The sequence below is a fragment of the Ailuropoda melanoleuca genome, chromosome 2, assembly GCF_002007445.2.
Source record: "Ailuropoda melanoleuca isolate Jingjing chromosome 2, ASM200744v2, whole genome shotgun sequence".
Lineage (NCBI taxonomy): Eukaryota > Metazoa > Chordata > Mammalia > Carnivora > Ursidae > Ailuropoda > Ailuropoda melanoleuca.
This window is the reverse complement of record NC_048219.1, coordinates 7,395,891-7,411,868: the sequence shown is the minus strand read 5'-3', so window position 1 is coordinate 7,411,868 and position 15,978 is coordinate 7,395,891. Positions and strand designations below refer to the sequence as shown.

The 15,978-nt window shown below is 47.9% G+C and overlaps 1 protein-coding gene across 7 annotated transcripts in view; it reads left to right on the top strand.

The window, feature by feature from the left end:
- Positions 1-15,978, top strand: part of PTAFR (platelet activating factor receptor) — a 49,108-nt gene that overhangs the window by 16,803 nt on the left and 16,327 nt on the right. For 3 of the 7 annotated variants that reach the window (XM_011229101.3, XM_034647658.1, XM_034647650.1), the window contains exon 2: positions 3,958-7,230. In XM_011229101.3, the coding sequence (XP_011227403.2) occupies positions 4,003-5,031 (1,029 nt within the window). In that variant the 5' untranslated portion in view covers positions 3,958-4,002 and the 3' untranslated portion in view covers positions 5,032-7,230. Of the gene's footprint in view, positions 1-3,957; positions 7,231-9,798; positions 14,110-15,978 lie in introns of those variants that run through there. The other 4 variants (XR_004621958.1, XR_004621960.1, XR_004621961.1 and 1 more) reach the window with 4 other exon arrangements.

Here is a 15,978-nt window from a genome sequence, read left to right as displayed (position 1 = left end):
CCCATGTTGCCTCTCCCCCACCACTGTCCCCTCTGGCAACCATGGCTTGTCCCCTTGATGTGTGGGTCTGTTTCTGCTTTTAGAGCCAGTTGGTTCTTTAAACTCGCCTGTAAGTATCTAGAGGCTTCTTCAAGTGATTCCACTGCTCCAGAGCTCCCAAAGAGATGGTTGTAAGCAACGAGGCTTGTCACCCACTCCTTTACTGGTTCATGGTGTTGGGAGTAGAGTTGAAGAGACAGGCAAGGCCCTTGTTCTCCTGGTGCTCACCGTCAAGTGGGAGAGTGTTACGAATCACACAAGCAGGAATGTGATCACAACTGCGCTGGGGTTTACGCAGAAGGACGGGGGGCATTGAGGCGGGGCCTGACCTGGCCTGGTGAAGGCCTCTCCGAAGATGTGAAATTCAGGTAAAGTCTGGAGCACAAGTTGGGTGGCCAGGTGGATGTGGGGTGCGGTTAGGGAAGAGGGTTCCACCGCTGGCATGGGCATATGCTGGCAGGCCGAGGCAGGAAAGGCCTGTGCATGTTTGAAGACCCACCGGGGAGCTCCATTTTGACTGGACCCTGGTGGGACGATAGCAGGAGATGAGGAAGGAATGGCAGCTAGAGGTCAGGGCGACGGCCACCCGACTGGTGGTCCTTTTCTCAGTTCCTACACCCTCCCCTGCTCCTTCCGGACTCAGGCCTGGCCCCGTGCAGACCCCTCTGCCTGGAACACTCCTCTCTCAGGGCTCACAGGAAATGTCACCTCTCTTCTAGGTATATCTTTCTGTATCCGCCATACCAGCACCCCCTTTTCTTTGTCTAGCAGCTCTGTTTAACTGCTTTTGCGCATCTGCCGCGTGAGACCGTCGGTTCCCCGAGTGCAGGCCTGTGAGGTCCGGTGCGCCCTGCGTCCGCGGGGGGCCGGCCGTGCACCTGGGGCTCCGAAATCTTCGTAGGCGGAATGTGTGAACGAACAAACGCGCAGAGCTGGGTGTGAGACGCTGGCTCCACGCTTTCGTAGCTGTGTGACCTTGAACAACCACATAAACACCCTAGATTGTTTCCTAGTCTGTAAAAATGGGGTTTTACTGCCTATCGCAGGGGCTTTCGTGAGACTCCGATGAAGCAGCGCTCGGGGAAGCCCCTGGCTCCCAGGGAGCGTCTCGCTCCCAATGCTGTTCTCTTTGTACTGGGCTGGGATGGACGGGGAGCCTTGGGCCTTGCTTCACCCCATCTGGGCCTCCTGCCCTCCCATGCCCCGCGCCCCAGCTGCAGCACAAACATCAGAGGGGCTTCCGGGCTCATGTGCTGGCAACAGAGTGGCAGGAACAGGAGAGGAGGGAGCAACTGGTGCTGACGGAGAGTGGGTGGTGGGGAAGATAATGTTGAAAACGGACCAGACTGTGGGTAGTGGGATTAGGGTTAATTTCATCTTCTTTCATATACTTTTTTTTTTTTTTTTTTTTTTTTTTTTTTTTGGAGAGAAAGAGTGAGTGGTGGTGGGGAGGGGCAGAGGGAAAGGGAAAATCTTTTTTTTATTATTAATTAATTAATTTTTGAGAGAGAGGGAGGGAGCGAGCACATGAGTGGGGGGAGGGGCAGAGGGAGGAGAGAGAGAATCTCAAGCAGACTCCACGCCTAGTGTAGTGCCCAACTCGGGGCTCGATCTCACGACCCTGAGATAATGACCTGAGCCGAAATCAAGAGTTGTTTGCTTAATCCAGTGAGCCACCCAGGCGCCCCTTTAATATACTTTTAAAAAGGCTTTTTGTTTTGAAATAATTTTAGGCCTTCCAGGAAGTTGCCAAATAGTACAAATAGTACAAGGAGTGCATGATGCCCTTCACTCCACATTCCCTAATGTTAACAATTTATAAAACTATAATACAATGATCAAACCCAGGAAATGAACATTGATATGACATGATTTTAATTAGAGAGCTTATTTGAACTTCACTGGTTTTTCCACTAACGATCTTTTTTTGTTCTTGGATACAATCCAGGATCCCACATTGTACTTAGTTGTCATACGTTTCCTTAATATCCTCTGATCTATGGCAGTTCCTCAGTCTTTCCTTATTGCTCATGACCTTGACATTTTTGATCATTTTGTATAATGTTTCACAATTGGGTCTGTCTGATGTTTTCTCATGACTAAATTGAGATTATGCAGTTCTGGCAAGAAAACCACAGAAACGATGTTACAGCCTTTTCAGTGCATCATATCGAGGGCCTGATGCTGCTATATGTCTCACGAATCATGAGTGCATCTTAATCATTTGATTGAAGTATTGTCTACCAGGGTCTACACTATATACTTTTCTTCATCTCTTCCTTTTTGTTTTTTAAAAGATTTTATTTTGAAGTCATCTCTACACCCAACAAGGGGCTCAAACTTACAACCCTGAGATCAAGAGTCTCATGCTCCACTGACTTAGCCAGCCAAGTCCCCCAATATTTTTCTTTCTCATTAAATTTTTTTCTTTTAATTACTAAAGCAATAAAGCCTTCTAAAAAAGTTCAAACAAAGGAAGCATAAAATAGGTAAACTTCCTACCCAGCCCATCTCACCTTCCCAAAGGTTACTGACCACTGTCTACTCTTGAAGCTATAGCCTTCCAGATCACTTTCTAGATGTCAACTACACATAGATAATGGTGTCACACAAATTTTTAAAATTTTATTTTACTTAAAAATATTACACAGGGGGGCGCCTGGGTGGCGCAGTCGTTGGGCGTCTGCCTTCAGCTCAGGGCGTGATCCCAGTGTTCTGGGATCGAGTCCCATATCAGGCTCCTCCGCTGAGAGCCTGCTTCTTCCTCTCCCACTCCCCTGCTGTGTTCCCTCTCTCGCTGGCTCTGTCACATAAATAAATAAAATCTTTTAAAAAAATATTATCCAGGGACAACTCTCCATGGCAGTACAATCAAAGATTCTATTTATTTATTTGTCAGAGAGAGCGAGAGCACAAGCAGGGGGAGTGGCAGGCAGAGGGAGAAGCAGGCTCCCTGCTAAGCAAGGATCCCGATGCAGACTTGATCCCAGGACTCTGGGATCATGGCCTGAGTGGAAGGCAGATGTTTAACTGACTGAGCCACCCAGGCGTCCCTCCATGTCAGTACAATCAGATATAATTCATTCTTTCTGAAGACTGGCTAGTATTTCATCTTTGGGTCACCCTAATATAATTCTCTGTATTTTCCAGATTTTGTATGAGCACATTAATTATTATTATTATTTTGAATAAATTCTACCCCCAGTGTGGGGCTTGAATCCTCTGACCCCGAGATTAAGAGTCACATACTCTACCAACCAAGCCAAGCAGGCACCCCCATAAATTATTTTTTAATGTAGAACATCTACCATCAAAATTTGCATTTCAAATTTCATCAATAGAAAATATTTAAATGTTATTAGAAAATTAAAAATTTTATAATATAAATTTTCATGTATTTTATCATCAGAAATAGATTATCTAAAACTTTAAGTCAAAAGAAGCCACAGAATGAAAGGGTATGTTTTAAAATGGAACAAGAGGGGCGCCTGGGTGGCACAGCAGTTGGGCGTCTGCCTTCGGCTCAGGGCGTGATCCCGGCGTTGTGGGATCGAGCCCCACATCAGGCTCCTCCGCTATGAGCCTGCTTCTTCCTCTCCCACTCCCCCTGCTTGTGTTCCCTCTCTCACTGGCTGTCTCTGTCTCTGTCAAATAAATAAATAAAATCTTTAAAAATAAATAGATAAAATGGAACAAGAGAAAAGAAACCGAATTGCCATTGATTTCACTGAATCACAGACGCCATTCATTTTAAAAACACACCATTATTTTATGTAGAAAAAAATACCGCCAATTCATTGGAAGAGACCGCCGACTTTAGAGTTTTTAAAATGTGCAAAATGAGAGTCTTGGAATTGATTAAGTAAGACAGGCCCTTTCTGACCCTTCATTAACCAGAATTCCTGTGTGGTCTTCCAGGCACGGGCAGGATTCTATGACCAGCTGCCCCTTTCAGCCACGGCGATGGGGGCGAACGATTCCTCTCGTGTGGACTCTGAGTTCCGATACACCCTCTTCCCGATCGCTTACGGCATCATCTTCGTGCTGGGGGTCACCGCCAACAGCTACGTGCTGTGGGTCTTCACCTGCCTGTACCCGTCCAAGAAGCTCAACGAGATAAAGATCTTCATGGTGAACCTCACGGTGGCTGACCTGCTCTTCCTGGTCACCCTGCCCCTGTGGATCATCTACTACCACAACCAGGGCAACTGGATCCTGCCTGAGTTCCTGTGCAACCTGGCTGGCTGCTTCTTCTTCATCAACACCTACTGCTCGGTGGCCTTCCTGGCTGTCATCACTTACAACCGCTTCCAGGCCGTGACCCGGCCCATCAAGACAGCTCAGGCCACCACCCGCAGGCGTGGTTTCTCCGTGTCCCTGGTCATCTGGGTGGCCATTGTGGCTGCGGCCTCCTACTTCTTCATCCTGGACTCCACCAACGTGGTGCCCAGCAAGGCCGGCTCGGGCAACGTCACCCGCTGCTTTGAGCACTACGAGCAGCGCAGCGTGCCTGTCCTCATTATCCACGTCTTCCTCGTGTTCAGCTTCTTCCTGGTCTTTCTCATCATCTTCTTCTGCAACCTGGTCATCATCCGCCGGCTGCTCTCGCAGCCCGTGCAGCTGCAGCACAACGCCGAGGTCAAGCGCCGGGCTCTGTGGATGGTCTGCACGGTCTTGGCTGTGTTCATCATATGCTTCGTGCCCCACCACCTCGTGCAGCTGCCCTGGACCCTGGCCGAGCTTGGCTTCCAGAACCTTCACTCCCACCAGGCGATCAACGATGCCCATCAGGTCACCCTCTGCCTTCTTAGCACCAATTGCGTCTTGGACCCCATCATCTACTGTTTCCTCACCAAGAAGTTTCGCAAGCACCTCACAGAGAAGTTCTACAGCATGCGCAGCAGCCGGAAGTGCTCCCGGGCCACCTCGGAGACCGGCACTGAGGTGGTCATGCCGCTCAACCACCTCCCTGTCCAGTCCCTCAAAAAGTAGTGCCTGATTCTTGGGGCCAGGCCCAGGGCCTTCTCCTTCAGGGATGTCACAGAAGGCCCTGGGGGATGAAGGGGTCTCTGCTGTGGTCTGGGCACCCCCTCCCTGGGCACAAGGGGCCTTTTCAGTATGGAGGCTACCTCACCAAGGTAGGGGTGATGGCAGGGCCAGACCGCTGGGAAATCCAGGACTTGAATAATAACCTTGGCTGGTGACCTCATCCTGAATCCCTGCATCTGATAGCTCTGCAGGGAATGTCAGGGCCAGGCGCAGACCTTGGGGGCAGACTCTGAGCCACCCTGTTCACCCTACCAAGGCAGCTGCCCCGAGCCAGTATGGCCTGACATTTTGGGGCAACTACTACCTTTGTCACCATAAAGGCAGAGAAGGGGGTTTGGGGAAAGGGATCCTCTCTTGGTTGTGTGGTGGTGTCTCTGGGGAAGACTTTTGAGCTAGGATAGTGCCACCTTGTCTCCATTCAGAGGCACAAGGTCTTTGTGACACTTCTTAGGAAACATGGTTCAGTGGAACCTTTTCCCACTCATCCAACCACCTGTCTTGAATGGTGTCAGAGAAGGTAAGACATGCACAGGTCAAAAGCTAGGATGGAGAGACAACCTCCCTGAGGTTGTCTCCTGAGGCAAATGGGTCTCTTTGCACAGGCCTTGCCTCAAGCTTCGGTCAGTGCTGGGGGAGTGGGAGAGACACGACTGCCACATCCATCTGTCTCTGATGATGACCTCATCTGATGAATTACCTCCTGTGGGGCAGCTCCCCACTGTGCGTGGGCAGAGACCGCTCAAAGCCAAGTTGGGGGCATCCAGGGCACCACGCTGCTCAGAGGTTTCCATGAGAAAGGGCACTTAGGCAGAGAAGGACCTGTGTGTGGGTGAGGCCTCCAGAGTGGGAGGAGCCTGTCAGGTCTCATCTACCACCTGGCTTTCTGGGGCAGGGAGGTGGGGGGTGGGGGATGGGGAGCCCTCCTAATTTAGCTTCCAAAATGTGAGAGGAGCAGTTATGGTCCCAAGGGCCAGCAGGCACTTTGAATTTTGGGTGCAGAAGAGAGGTGTCAGCTTCTCTTAAGGATCTCTAGATGCCTCCTTGTGATTTTCGGCAAATGTATTCAAATGAGCTTCCTCTCGCCCCCTGAGCACCCGCGGTGTGAACCTGGCAGCCACAGACTCAGGGGCTTGGAGGAGACTTCCCTGATTGTCAGAGCCCTGTGTTCCTTCTGAGACATCTTCCTCCCTTCCAGCCATAACCCCGTCAAGTGAGATCCTTGTTTCCTGTCTAGGAGGCTGATTTTGATAACCACTTCCCCCTGGGCCAATAGCCTGCTTGGGTCTGGGATGGTGGCTATGGGCTGAACTCAGCTAATGGTGACGAGGTGGACAGTGCAGCAGAATTGAGGTTTGGTGTCGCACAGACCCAGGTTCAAGTCTTGGCTCTGTTACTTCCTACCAAGGGACTGTGAGCTCAATTTCCTACCTCACGGGGTTGCTGAGAGCGGTGAATGCTCTTGGTCAGGGTGATTGCTCGTGCCAGAGTCTCCCTTTTTCCGAGAACACGTTCCCCTTGATCCTCTGATAGGAGCTGAATGGAGGAGATGTGGGCATCTGGCTCTAGTTGGGCCAGTCAGGTTCTCTCTCTCAGGAATAAGCAGCCAGAACCAGGGCTGCTATTTCAGGCTCTGGAGATCACTAACCTGAAGACGTACAAGTCTGGAGCTGTGAGTGTGTGTGTGTGTGTGTGTGTGTGTGTGTGTGTCTATGTGTATGAGGTGGGGCTGGGGAGGGTGGGTGACCTGCTTAGAGAGAAGATGGGAATGTGCAGAGCAAAGCAGAGACCAGAGGGAGACCAGAAGCCTGGAGAGAGGAGGGCAGGTGTTTCCCGGGCCTGCTGCCGTCTTCCTCCGGGCCAGGCCTTCTCTAAGCCCAACATCTGCACTCCTTCCTTTGGGTCCTGTGAGATTCCCTCGTCAGGATGCATTCTCTTATTTTGCTTAAGCCTAGTTGAGTGAGTGTCTATGACTTGCATCTCATCTCTGAATCAGGTGAATGCTTAGATGCTAAAGCTCGGTGTTTCTTGCCTTTCAGTCATTTGTGTACATCTCTCCCGTACACAATGTTTCAATACCCGTGTATCATCTGTATGTTTACTTAATAAATATTTTGCTCTAAACAGAGTCACTTTTTTAAAAAAAGATTTTATTTTTATTTATTTGAAGAGAGAGAGACAGCCTTCAAGAGAGGGAACACAAGCAGGGGGAGTGGGAGAGGAAGAAGCAGGCTCATAGCGGAGGAGCCTGATGTGGGACTGATCCCAGAACGCTGGGATCACGCCCTGAGCTGAAGGCAGACGCTTAACGACTGTGCCACCCAGGCGCCCCCAGCGTCACTTTTTATCTCTTTACCCAAATGTCCATCGACTGGTGAATGGATAAAGAAGATGTGGTGTGTATATATACACAGTGGAATATTACTCAGCCATCAAAAAGAATAGAATCTTGCCGTTTGCAATGAGGCCAATGGGGCTAGAGGGTATTAAGCTAAGCGAAATAAGTCAGAGAAAGACAAATACCATATAATTTCACTCATATTTGGAATTTAGGAAACAAAACAGATGAACATAGGGGAGGGGAAAAGAAAAAGAGAGAGGGAAACAAACCATAAAAGACTCTTCACAATAGAGAACGAACTGAGGGTGGATGGGGGGACGTGGATGGGGGATGGTCTAGATTGGTGATTGGATATTAAGGAGGGCACATATTATGATGAGCACTGGGTGTTGTATGTAGGTGATGAATCATGGACTTCGACTCCAGAAGCCAATATTGCACTGTATGTTAGCTAACTAGAATTTAAATAAAAAGTTGAAAAGAAAAAAAACTTTATTTAAAAGGATGCTTTATAACTAAATTATAGGTGAAAACCAGTGGCACCTGCCACACATAGAAGATGAATATAAGCATAAAATACAACTATTTTAAAAAAGATTTTATTTATTTATTTTGAGAGAGAGAGAGAGCACGTGTGTATGGGTCCCTTCCCTTCTTTCTTCCCCTCTATGTGACTGTACCCTCACACACGCATGCGCATGAGCTGGGGGAGGGGCAGAGGCAGAGGGAGAGAATCTCTAGCAGACTCCAGGCTGAGCATGGAGCCCCACTTGGGGCTTGATCCCAAGACCCTGAGATCCATGGGCGCCTGGGTGGCTCAGTTGGTTAAGTGTCTGCCTTTGGCTCAGGTCCTGATTCCAGGGTCCTGGGATCGAGCCCAGCATCAGGCTCCCTGCCTGATGGGGAGCCTGCTTCTCCCTCTCCCTCTCCCTTTCCCTCTGCTGCGCCCCCTGCTTGTCCTTTCTCTTACTCTCTCCCCTGCTCTCTGTCAAATAAATAAAATCTTAAAAAAAAAAAAAAAGACCCTGTGATCCTGACCTAAGCTGAAACCAAGAGTCGGGTGCTTAACCGACTGAGCCACCCAGGCACCCCAGAGGCCACCATTTTTATGTCTTAAATACTATAGTTACTGAGGTTTGTCCACCTCATTGTCTGTCTTCCAGATCCTGGGGGCAGTACCTGAATCTTTTTTTTTTTTTAAGATTTTATTTATTTATTTGACAGAGATAGAGACAGCCAGCGAGAGAGGGAACACAAGCAGGGGGAGTGGGAGAGGAAGAAGCAGGCTCATAGCAGAGGAGCCTGATGTGGGACTCGATCCCGTAACTCCAGGATCACGCCCTGAGCCGAAGGCAGACGCTTAACCACTGTGCCACCCAGGCGCCCCCAGTACCTGAATCTTAACCATCTATGTATCCACCATTTCTCACACAAGGTCTAGGGTTGAGATCTGTCTGTCTGCAAAGCTTACTGTTCCCCCGGGGGGTAGCATCAGCAGACATAGTGACATATACATGCACTTGCTTTGAAAGGGTTTAAGGAGGCAGTTGCCAGCTCTGGGCCTGTGCGCTCTCCCACCTTGAAAGGCTACTTTTGCTTTGACCACTGTTAAACACTCGCTTGCTTAAGAATTGAAAAAAAAAAAAGACAGGATTAAGGAGACTCTGGAGAGATAGACGGGGAAGGAATTTAATACACATTCTTTCAAAGTTCCATGTCCCTATTTGAAAAGAAATGTCAGGGGTTCTTCAGAAGATCAGAACATTGTGGAGCTAGGAGGGTCCAATCCCTTCATCTCACGAGGGGAAACATGGGACTCAGAAGGGCTAAGTGATTGCAGAAATCGCACAGCACAAAGTTGCAGTGAACACAGAGCTGGCTGCTCGCTTGTGTATTTTTCTTCTTGGTGACAGGATTATGGGAAAAGCTGAGTTGTAATTTTTTTAAAGATTTTATTTATTTATTTTTTTTAAAAAATATTTTATTTATTTATTCGACAGAGATAGAGACAGCCAGCGAGAGAGGGAACACAAGCAGGGGGAGTGGGAGAGGAAGAAGCAGGCTCATAGCGGAGGAGCCTGATGTGGGGCTCGATCCCACAATGCCAGGATCACACCCTGAGCAGAAGGCAGATGCTTAACTGCTGTGCCACCCAGGCACCCCTAAGATTTTATTTATTTATTTAAGAGAGAGAGTGTGAGCATGAGCAGCGGCAGAGGGAGAAGCAGGCTCCCCGCTGAGCAAGGAGCCCGATGAGGGACTTGATCCCAGGACCCTGGGATCATGACCTGAGCCAAAGGCAGATGCTTCACTGACTGAGCCTCCCAGGTGCCCCTGAGTTGTAATTCTTTTGATGAAACATCACCCATCAGGATTTCCAAGCCATCTGGTGTGTCAAGAAGGCTTCATTCTGCCCTGACCTCAGACTCACATCAGTGATCTCAGTTAGAGGATGTTGATGGAAGCAAGATGTGGCCTCTCACCGCAGCAAGATGACGCACAGACACAGAGTGGTAAGTGTAGGGCACAGTTGATGAGAACTGGGCATATTTATGCTCGTTTTCACTCATCAGTGTTATATTTGTCTTTGAGACCAAAGGCTACAAACAGATATAACAAAACCCTCTTGCAAAACACCTGGTTTTTGTGCAGACTTAGTGTTGCTGAAATACAAATCTTGCTTCCCTTGACAACCTGCTAGCAAGTCATTCTCCAACCTACCCAGTCACCCATCCATCCATCCATCCATCCATCCATCCATCCATCCATTCATCCAGCTATCCAAAAAAAACACATATAGAGTACCTATTTTGGTCCAGTAACTATGCTAAGCACAGTTTTTATCCGTTGTTTTAAAGAAACCTCACACTCTGCACTGAAAGGTAGCTGATTTTATCCCCCTAGAAATGAATAAAATAAGGACTGAATAAGACAGTGGCTACCTCCTAGGTACTTGGTATAAAAGGAAAGGGACCTACTTTTTGTTGAGCCCAGATATTTGCTTGCCACTTCCATAAGTCTTATCTCAATGAGTCCTTATAGCCTCTGTACAGAATTGATAGCTTCATGCCCATTTTGCAGATGAGGAAATTGAGGCTCAGAGGGGTCCAGTGATTTATAAGAGTGACTAAGTGGTGGAATAATATTCAAACTCAGAGCTGCCTTTGTAAATATGGGTCCCTTCCCTTCTTTCCTCCCTTCCATGTGACTGTAGCCTCGCCCAAGTCCCTGTAAGCACTGTCCTGGCTTTGGTGCGTGCAGGGTTAGAGGTCTCTTGAGGGCAACAGCGGCTGGCGAGGGCCCCACCTTGCTGTTTCTAATTTCCTCTTTGAAGGCTTTTGTGCTCCCCATGCAGGCTAAAACCCCGGAAGCAGGGACTTTTTTCTGGGCTGAGACTCCTGTGGTCCGTTAGGGGTGCTGCTGCCGGTGGATGGTGTACATGAAAGCAGTGTTTCAAAGAACTTCTGAAACCAGAGTGTCATTGTCACTAAAGTCAGAAGGTGCATTCAGCGGTCACCTGGATGCTGCCATCTCCGTAAGAGGAGGGAAAGGGGTGAACACTCGCAGCTGCTGACCACCTACTGTGTGCCAGGCACTGCGAGGGGAGCTTCACATCATCGCTTAGTCAGGATGAAACTGACTCTTCCCTCTGCCTGAATTACTTTTCTCCCCAGATTCTAGCTGTCTGGCTCACTCCCTCCCCTCCATCAAGACAGCTCAAATGTCCCCTTCTCAGTGAAGCCCGGTTTGACCACTTTATTTAAAGCAGAAGCTTAAAGAATGAAGTGATTCTCAAGGCCACGCAGTAAACAGCTGGGTCTGTCTGGCTCCAGAGGCCATGCGCTTTTCATTCTAGCACACTGACGTCCTCTGTAGGCTCCTTTCATGACATGCACGGTGCCCGTCAGTGTATTCTCTGTATTTATAGGTCTGAGTCTGTCATTTTTTCTATTCATTCTATGAAGATTCCATTTATGAGTGGAATCATATGGTATTTGTCTTTCTCAGTCTGACTTATTTCTCTCTGCATAATACCCTCTAGGTCCAGCTGTGTTCTCGTGAATGGCAAGACCTCATCCTTTTTTAGGGCTGAGCAAGCATAGATCCTTTTTTCACCTGCATTTTGCTGGACGCCTCCCTTGGGCATTTTTCTGTCTGAATGCCTGTTATTTTCCGTCACCACCTTTCTTCAGTCTCACCCCCCATGACGGCTCAAGAGCACTCAGTGAGTATCTTTGACTTTGTCTGTATCCTTGGAAAATGTAGTGTTAGCCTCTTTAAAAGTATTCATTTAAAATTTACATGAAAGGCACAATTCACGTAAGTTGGGCTATGGACCTCCTTCTGTCTCCTAATTGTCCCACTCAGCATCATTTTTACAATTTAACCATGGTGAAGCGAGCACGTCGGATTCACGGTTGCAAACATCTGCCTGGCCCTCCAGCATGTGTGTCTACGTTTTACTTACCTGTTCCCCTGGTGATGGACAGTTGGGTTGTCTTCCGCTCGCTTTTCTAGAAACAATGCTGTGAGGAGATCCTTCCAGGTGCTCTCCTATGTACCAATGAGAATTTCTCTGGGATGTATACCCAGGGACAACATTCCTAGGTCAGAGGCTTCACTCCTACATAATTGAACTTAGACCTGCCAAATCACTTCTGGAATGGCTGCACCAGTCTACACTCGCACCCAGAGTTACAGGAGAGTTTCTATGTCTCCAAGTCCCCACCCACACTTGGCATTGTCCCACTTTTAAATTGCTGATAGGTGTTAAGTAAAATATTGTTTTTGGTTTGAATTCCTCTCAGATCATTCACGGGTCTCTCATCATGTACTCATTAGCCATTTGAATTCCAATTCATTGTCATTTCGACTCCAAAGCTTGTTCAGTATCACATAGTGGTTATTAAAGTGGCCTCTGGGGCCATTGGCCAGGGTTCGAATTCACCTGGTCTGTGATTTTCACCTCTCTGAGCCTCTGTTTCCTCATCTGTAAAATGGGAATCATTTTACTGTTGACATAATAGGATGGTTTCGAGGATTTAAGATTTCTTAGAATAATGCCCAGCATGGAATAAGTACCCGTGAATGTGGTGTCCTGTGTGGATAGATTGTGTCATTCTTCATGCAGGCCTTCTGTTCATTCCAGCTCATAACCCTGTTTCCTCACCTCTGCTCATAAAGTTCATATTGTGTAACCCTGAATTTCCCTCAGAAATGTGAAACCATAAAAAAGAAAACAGAATGTAACTAGTCCGGCTTTCTTATTTAACTTCTCAGGTCATTCTAAAGGACTTTCAGAGAATGTTTCAAGAATTGTCACATGCATGAGTCAGGGGATTTTGGCATTCAGAAGGAAATGATGAATCAGTTCCTTAAAAGAAAGGGTAGGTCATGAAAGCACACTATTAACAGAGTGAAAAGGCAACCCACTGAATGAAAGAAATTATTTGCAAACCATATATCTGATAGGGGATTGATACACAGAACATAGAAAGAGCTCCTACGACTCAACAATAAAAAACTAAAGCAAAGGCCCGTGTACCAATGGCCAAGAAGCACAGGAAAATATGTTCAAACTCACTCCTGATGAGGGAAATGCAAATGAAAGCCACAGTGAGTTGAAAACAGGAAATAACAAGAGCTGGCAAGGCTGCGGAGGAATGAAACTCAGGTGCACTGCAGGGGGGAAGGGAAAATGGTGCAGCTACCGTGGAAAATGGTATGCAGTTCCTCAAAAACTTAAACGCAGAATTACCACATGACCAGTCATTCCAGCGCTACCCAACGCTACCCCAAAGACTTGAAAGCAGGGACTCAACACTAAGGTTCATGGCAGCAATAGTCACAACAGCCAAAGGTGGGAGCAACCCAGGTATCCATGAGGGATGAATGGGTCAACAAGAGGTGGTATACACATGCAATTGAATATGATTCAGCCTTAGAAGAGAAGGAAATTCTGACACATGCTACAACCTGAATGAACCTTGAAGACATTATGATGAATGAGAGAGGCTAGACACAAAGGACAGGTATTTGTATGATTCCACTTAGAGGAGGTGCCTAGAGTAGTCAAAGTCATGGAGACAGTAAATGGAGTGGTGAGCGCCATGGCTGAGGAAGAGAGGAATAAGTTATTGTGCAGCAGGTATGGCGTTTCAGTTGGGAAGATGGAGAAGTTCTAGAGACGGATGGTGTGGATGGTTTACAACAACATGAAGATACTCCATGCCACTGAAGTGTGTACTTAAAAACTGCTGGAATGGTAACTTTTATGTTACCACACACACACGCACACACACACATAGCCTTTTTTAAAAAAGGAGGACAGGGTTGGAAGAAGTGGGGTGAGAAGGGAGAAATTCTGCCTCCCAAAGTATCCTTTTTCAGGGTAAGCCCACCGTGTTCAAGGTGGGGCCGCCTGCCATTGATTCAACCAACTCTACTGGAGCTGCCGTGGGTGAGAGAGCCGTGCACGTGGGACGTCCTTGGCATGTGTGCCTGTCTGAGGCCGCCCCGTCCAGGGAAAAGAGAATGGGAGTCTGTCCTTCATTTCACCAACGTTTAGTGATTCCTTGCCAATAGGTAGCACTCGGTCATGGACTGTGAGCACAAATTAGAAAAAAAAAAAGAAGTCTCTGTCTTCACACTTCAGCAAAGTGGCAGATGTGTTAAAAATGCAACAGAGCCTCATGCCTGCTGTTCCGTGGTCTGCTCCTGCCGGCTGTCATGCTGGTAGCTCGAAATCAGCCCTGTTGGGAGTACTTCCGCCACAGAAACGAACGAATGCCACAATTCTTTAGAACCACAGCTCTGTCACTGGCTCTGTGCTCCTGCAAATCACGTCACCTCCCCAGTCTGTTTCTTTCTCTGTAAAATGAATATAATAAATACCAGCTCCTTTCTCTTCCCTTTCCTCAGACAGGGATAATTTGACACTTGGGATGGGGCGTTGGTTGTTCTTGGATGACAGGGAGCCTGTGTAGCCCCAGATAACCGCTGATACACCTCCCCCCTCTCCTCAGTTGGCAGCAATGTCTCCCCGGGCTGCTGTTGTCCGGAGAAAGCAACTGTCCAGAAATAACTCCACGGGCACTTATTATGTACCCTGGGGAGAGGAAGGGGAAGACTAGAAAGGAAGGAGGTAGTTACTGCTCTCCACAGTTCATTGTTTCATTGTTTATACTTGACCGTATGACTGATGGTGGCTCCCAACGTTACAGATGTTCCACAACAAACGAACCTCAGCCAAGCAGCCCCCAAACCCAGTCAGCGAGCATGATGCGGAATGGGAAGAACGCGGGCCTTGGAGTTGGGTCTAGATCTATCTCCGAGGGCTGTTAGCACTAGCGGTTTGGTCTTAGGTAACTGAATGCCTATCTCTGAGCCTCAGTTTTCCCATCTGTAAAAAGGGAGACTGCAACGACTACACAGATGTGTTAGAAGTTTCGGGGGAAGTAATGGAGGGAAAACCATTTGTAATCTGTCAGGGGGCCTTCCACGTGTCATCAGATGGGAGCAGCTAACTGGGGCAGCACTGCTGGTTGCCTAGTATCTATCCCCTCCCTCTTCCAAGATAGAAGAGCCCCTACTTTACTCGGAGTAACAAGGCATCTAGCTTAGAGATGACAGTTCTGATAGCTAGGGGTAGACTTGGGACTCATGAGAGGGTAAGTGAAAGATTTGATAGATCTGGAAATGCTGCTTCAAGAGAGTTGACTCAGCTAAGGGATCCCCTTTGGCCTCTCCCTCCTTCTTCCTCCTTGCCTGGAATTTGGTGCTGCAGCAGCCATCTTTGGCCCTGAAGGGACCTTGAAGCTAGAAACTATTTGCTGTGATGGTAGAAAGAATGATATGAGGAGCCTGGGGCCATGATATTTCTGGGGTACTATTCCCGCTGTCTGCTGTCTACCTCTGGACCACTTCTATGGGAGAAAGAAATAAAATTCTCTCTTGTTTAAGTCTCTGTTATTTGGGGTTTTCCTTATATGGAGCAGATCTGACATACCCGAATATTGCTGGAGGGAGCGCGGAAGACACCAATGGGGAGAAGGCACCTCTTACTGAGCTCCGCTATGGGCTCACAGGGTCTCCACTCCCATGTAGTTTCGGGCTTCTTTTTTTTTTTTTTTTTTTAAAGATTTTTTTTTATTTATTTATTTGACAGAGAGAGAGACAGCCAGCGAGAGAGGGAACACAAGCAGGGGGAGTGGGAGAGGAAGAAGCAGGCTCATAGCGGAAGAGCCTGATGTGGGGCTCGATCCCATAACGCCGGGATCACGCCCAGAGCTGAAGGCAGATGCTTAACGACTGAGCCACCCAGGCGCCCCAGTTTCAGGCTTCTTGCTAGAGTTCTCAGAAGCACTGGACTCTGTGGACCGTTCCCTTCTTCTCAAAACTCTCTCATCACCTGACTTCTGTGACCTCACATTTTTCCTGATGTTGGTGGAGTTTCTTTAAAAAAATTTTTTTAAAAATTTTTATTTGAGTATAGTCAACACACAATGTTACATTAGTTTCAGGGGTACAACTTCGTGATTTGACAAGTTTAT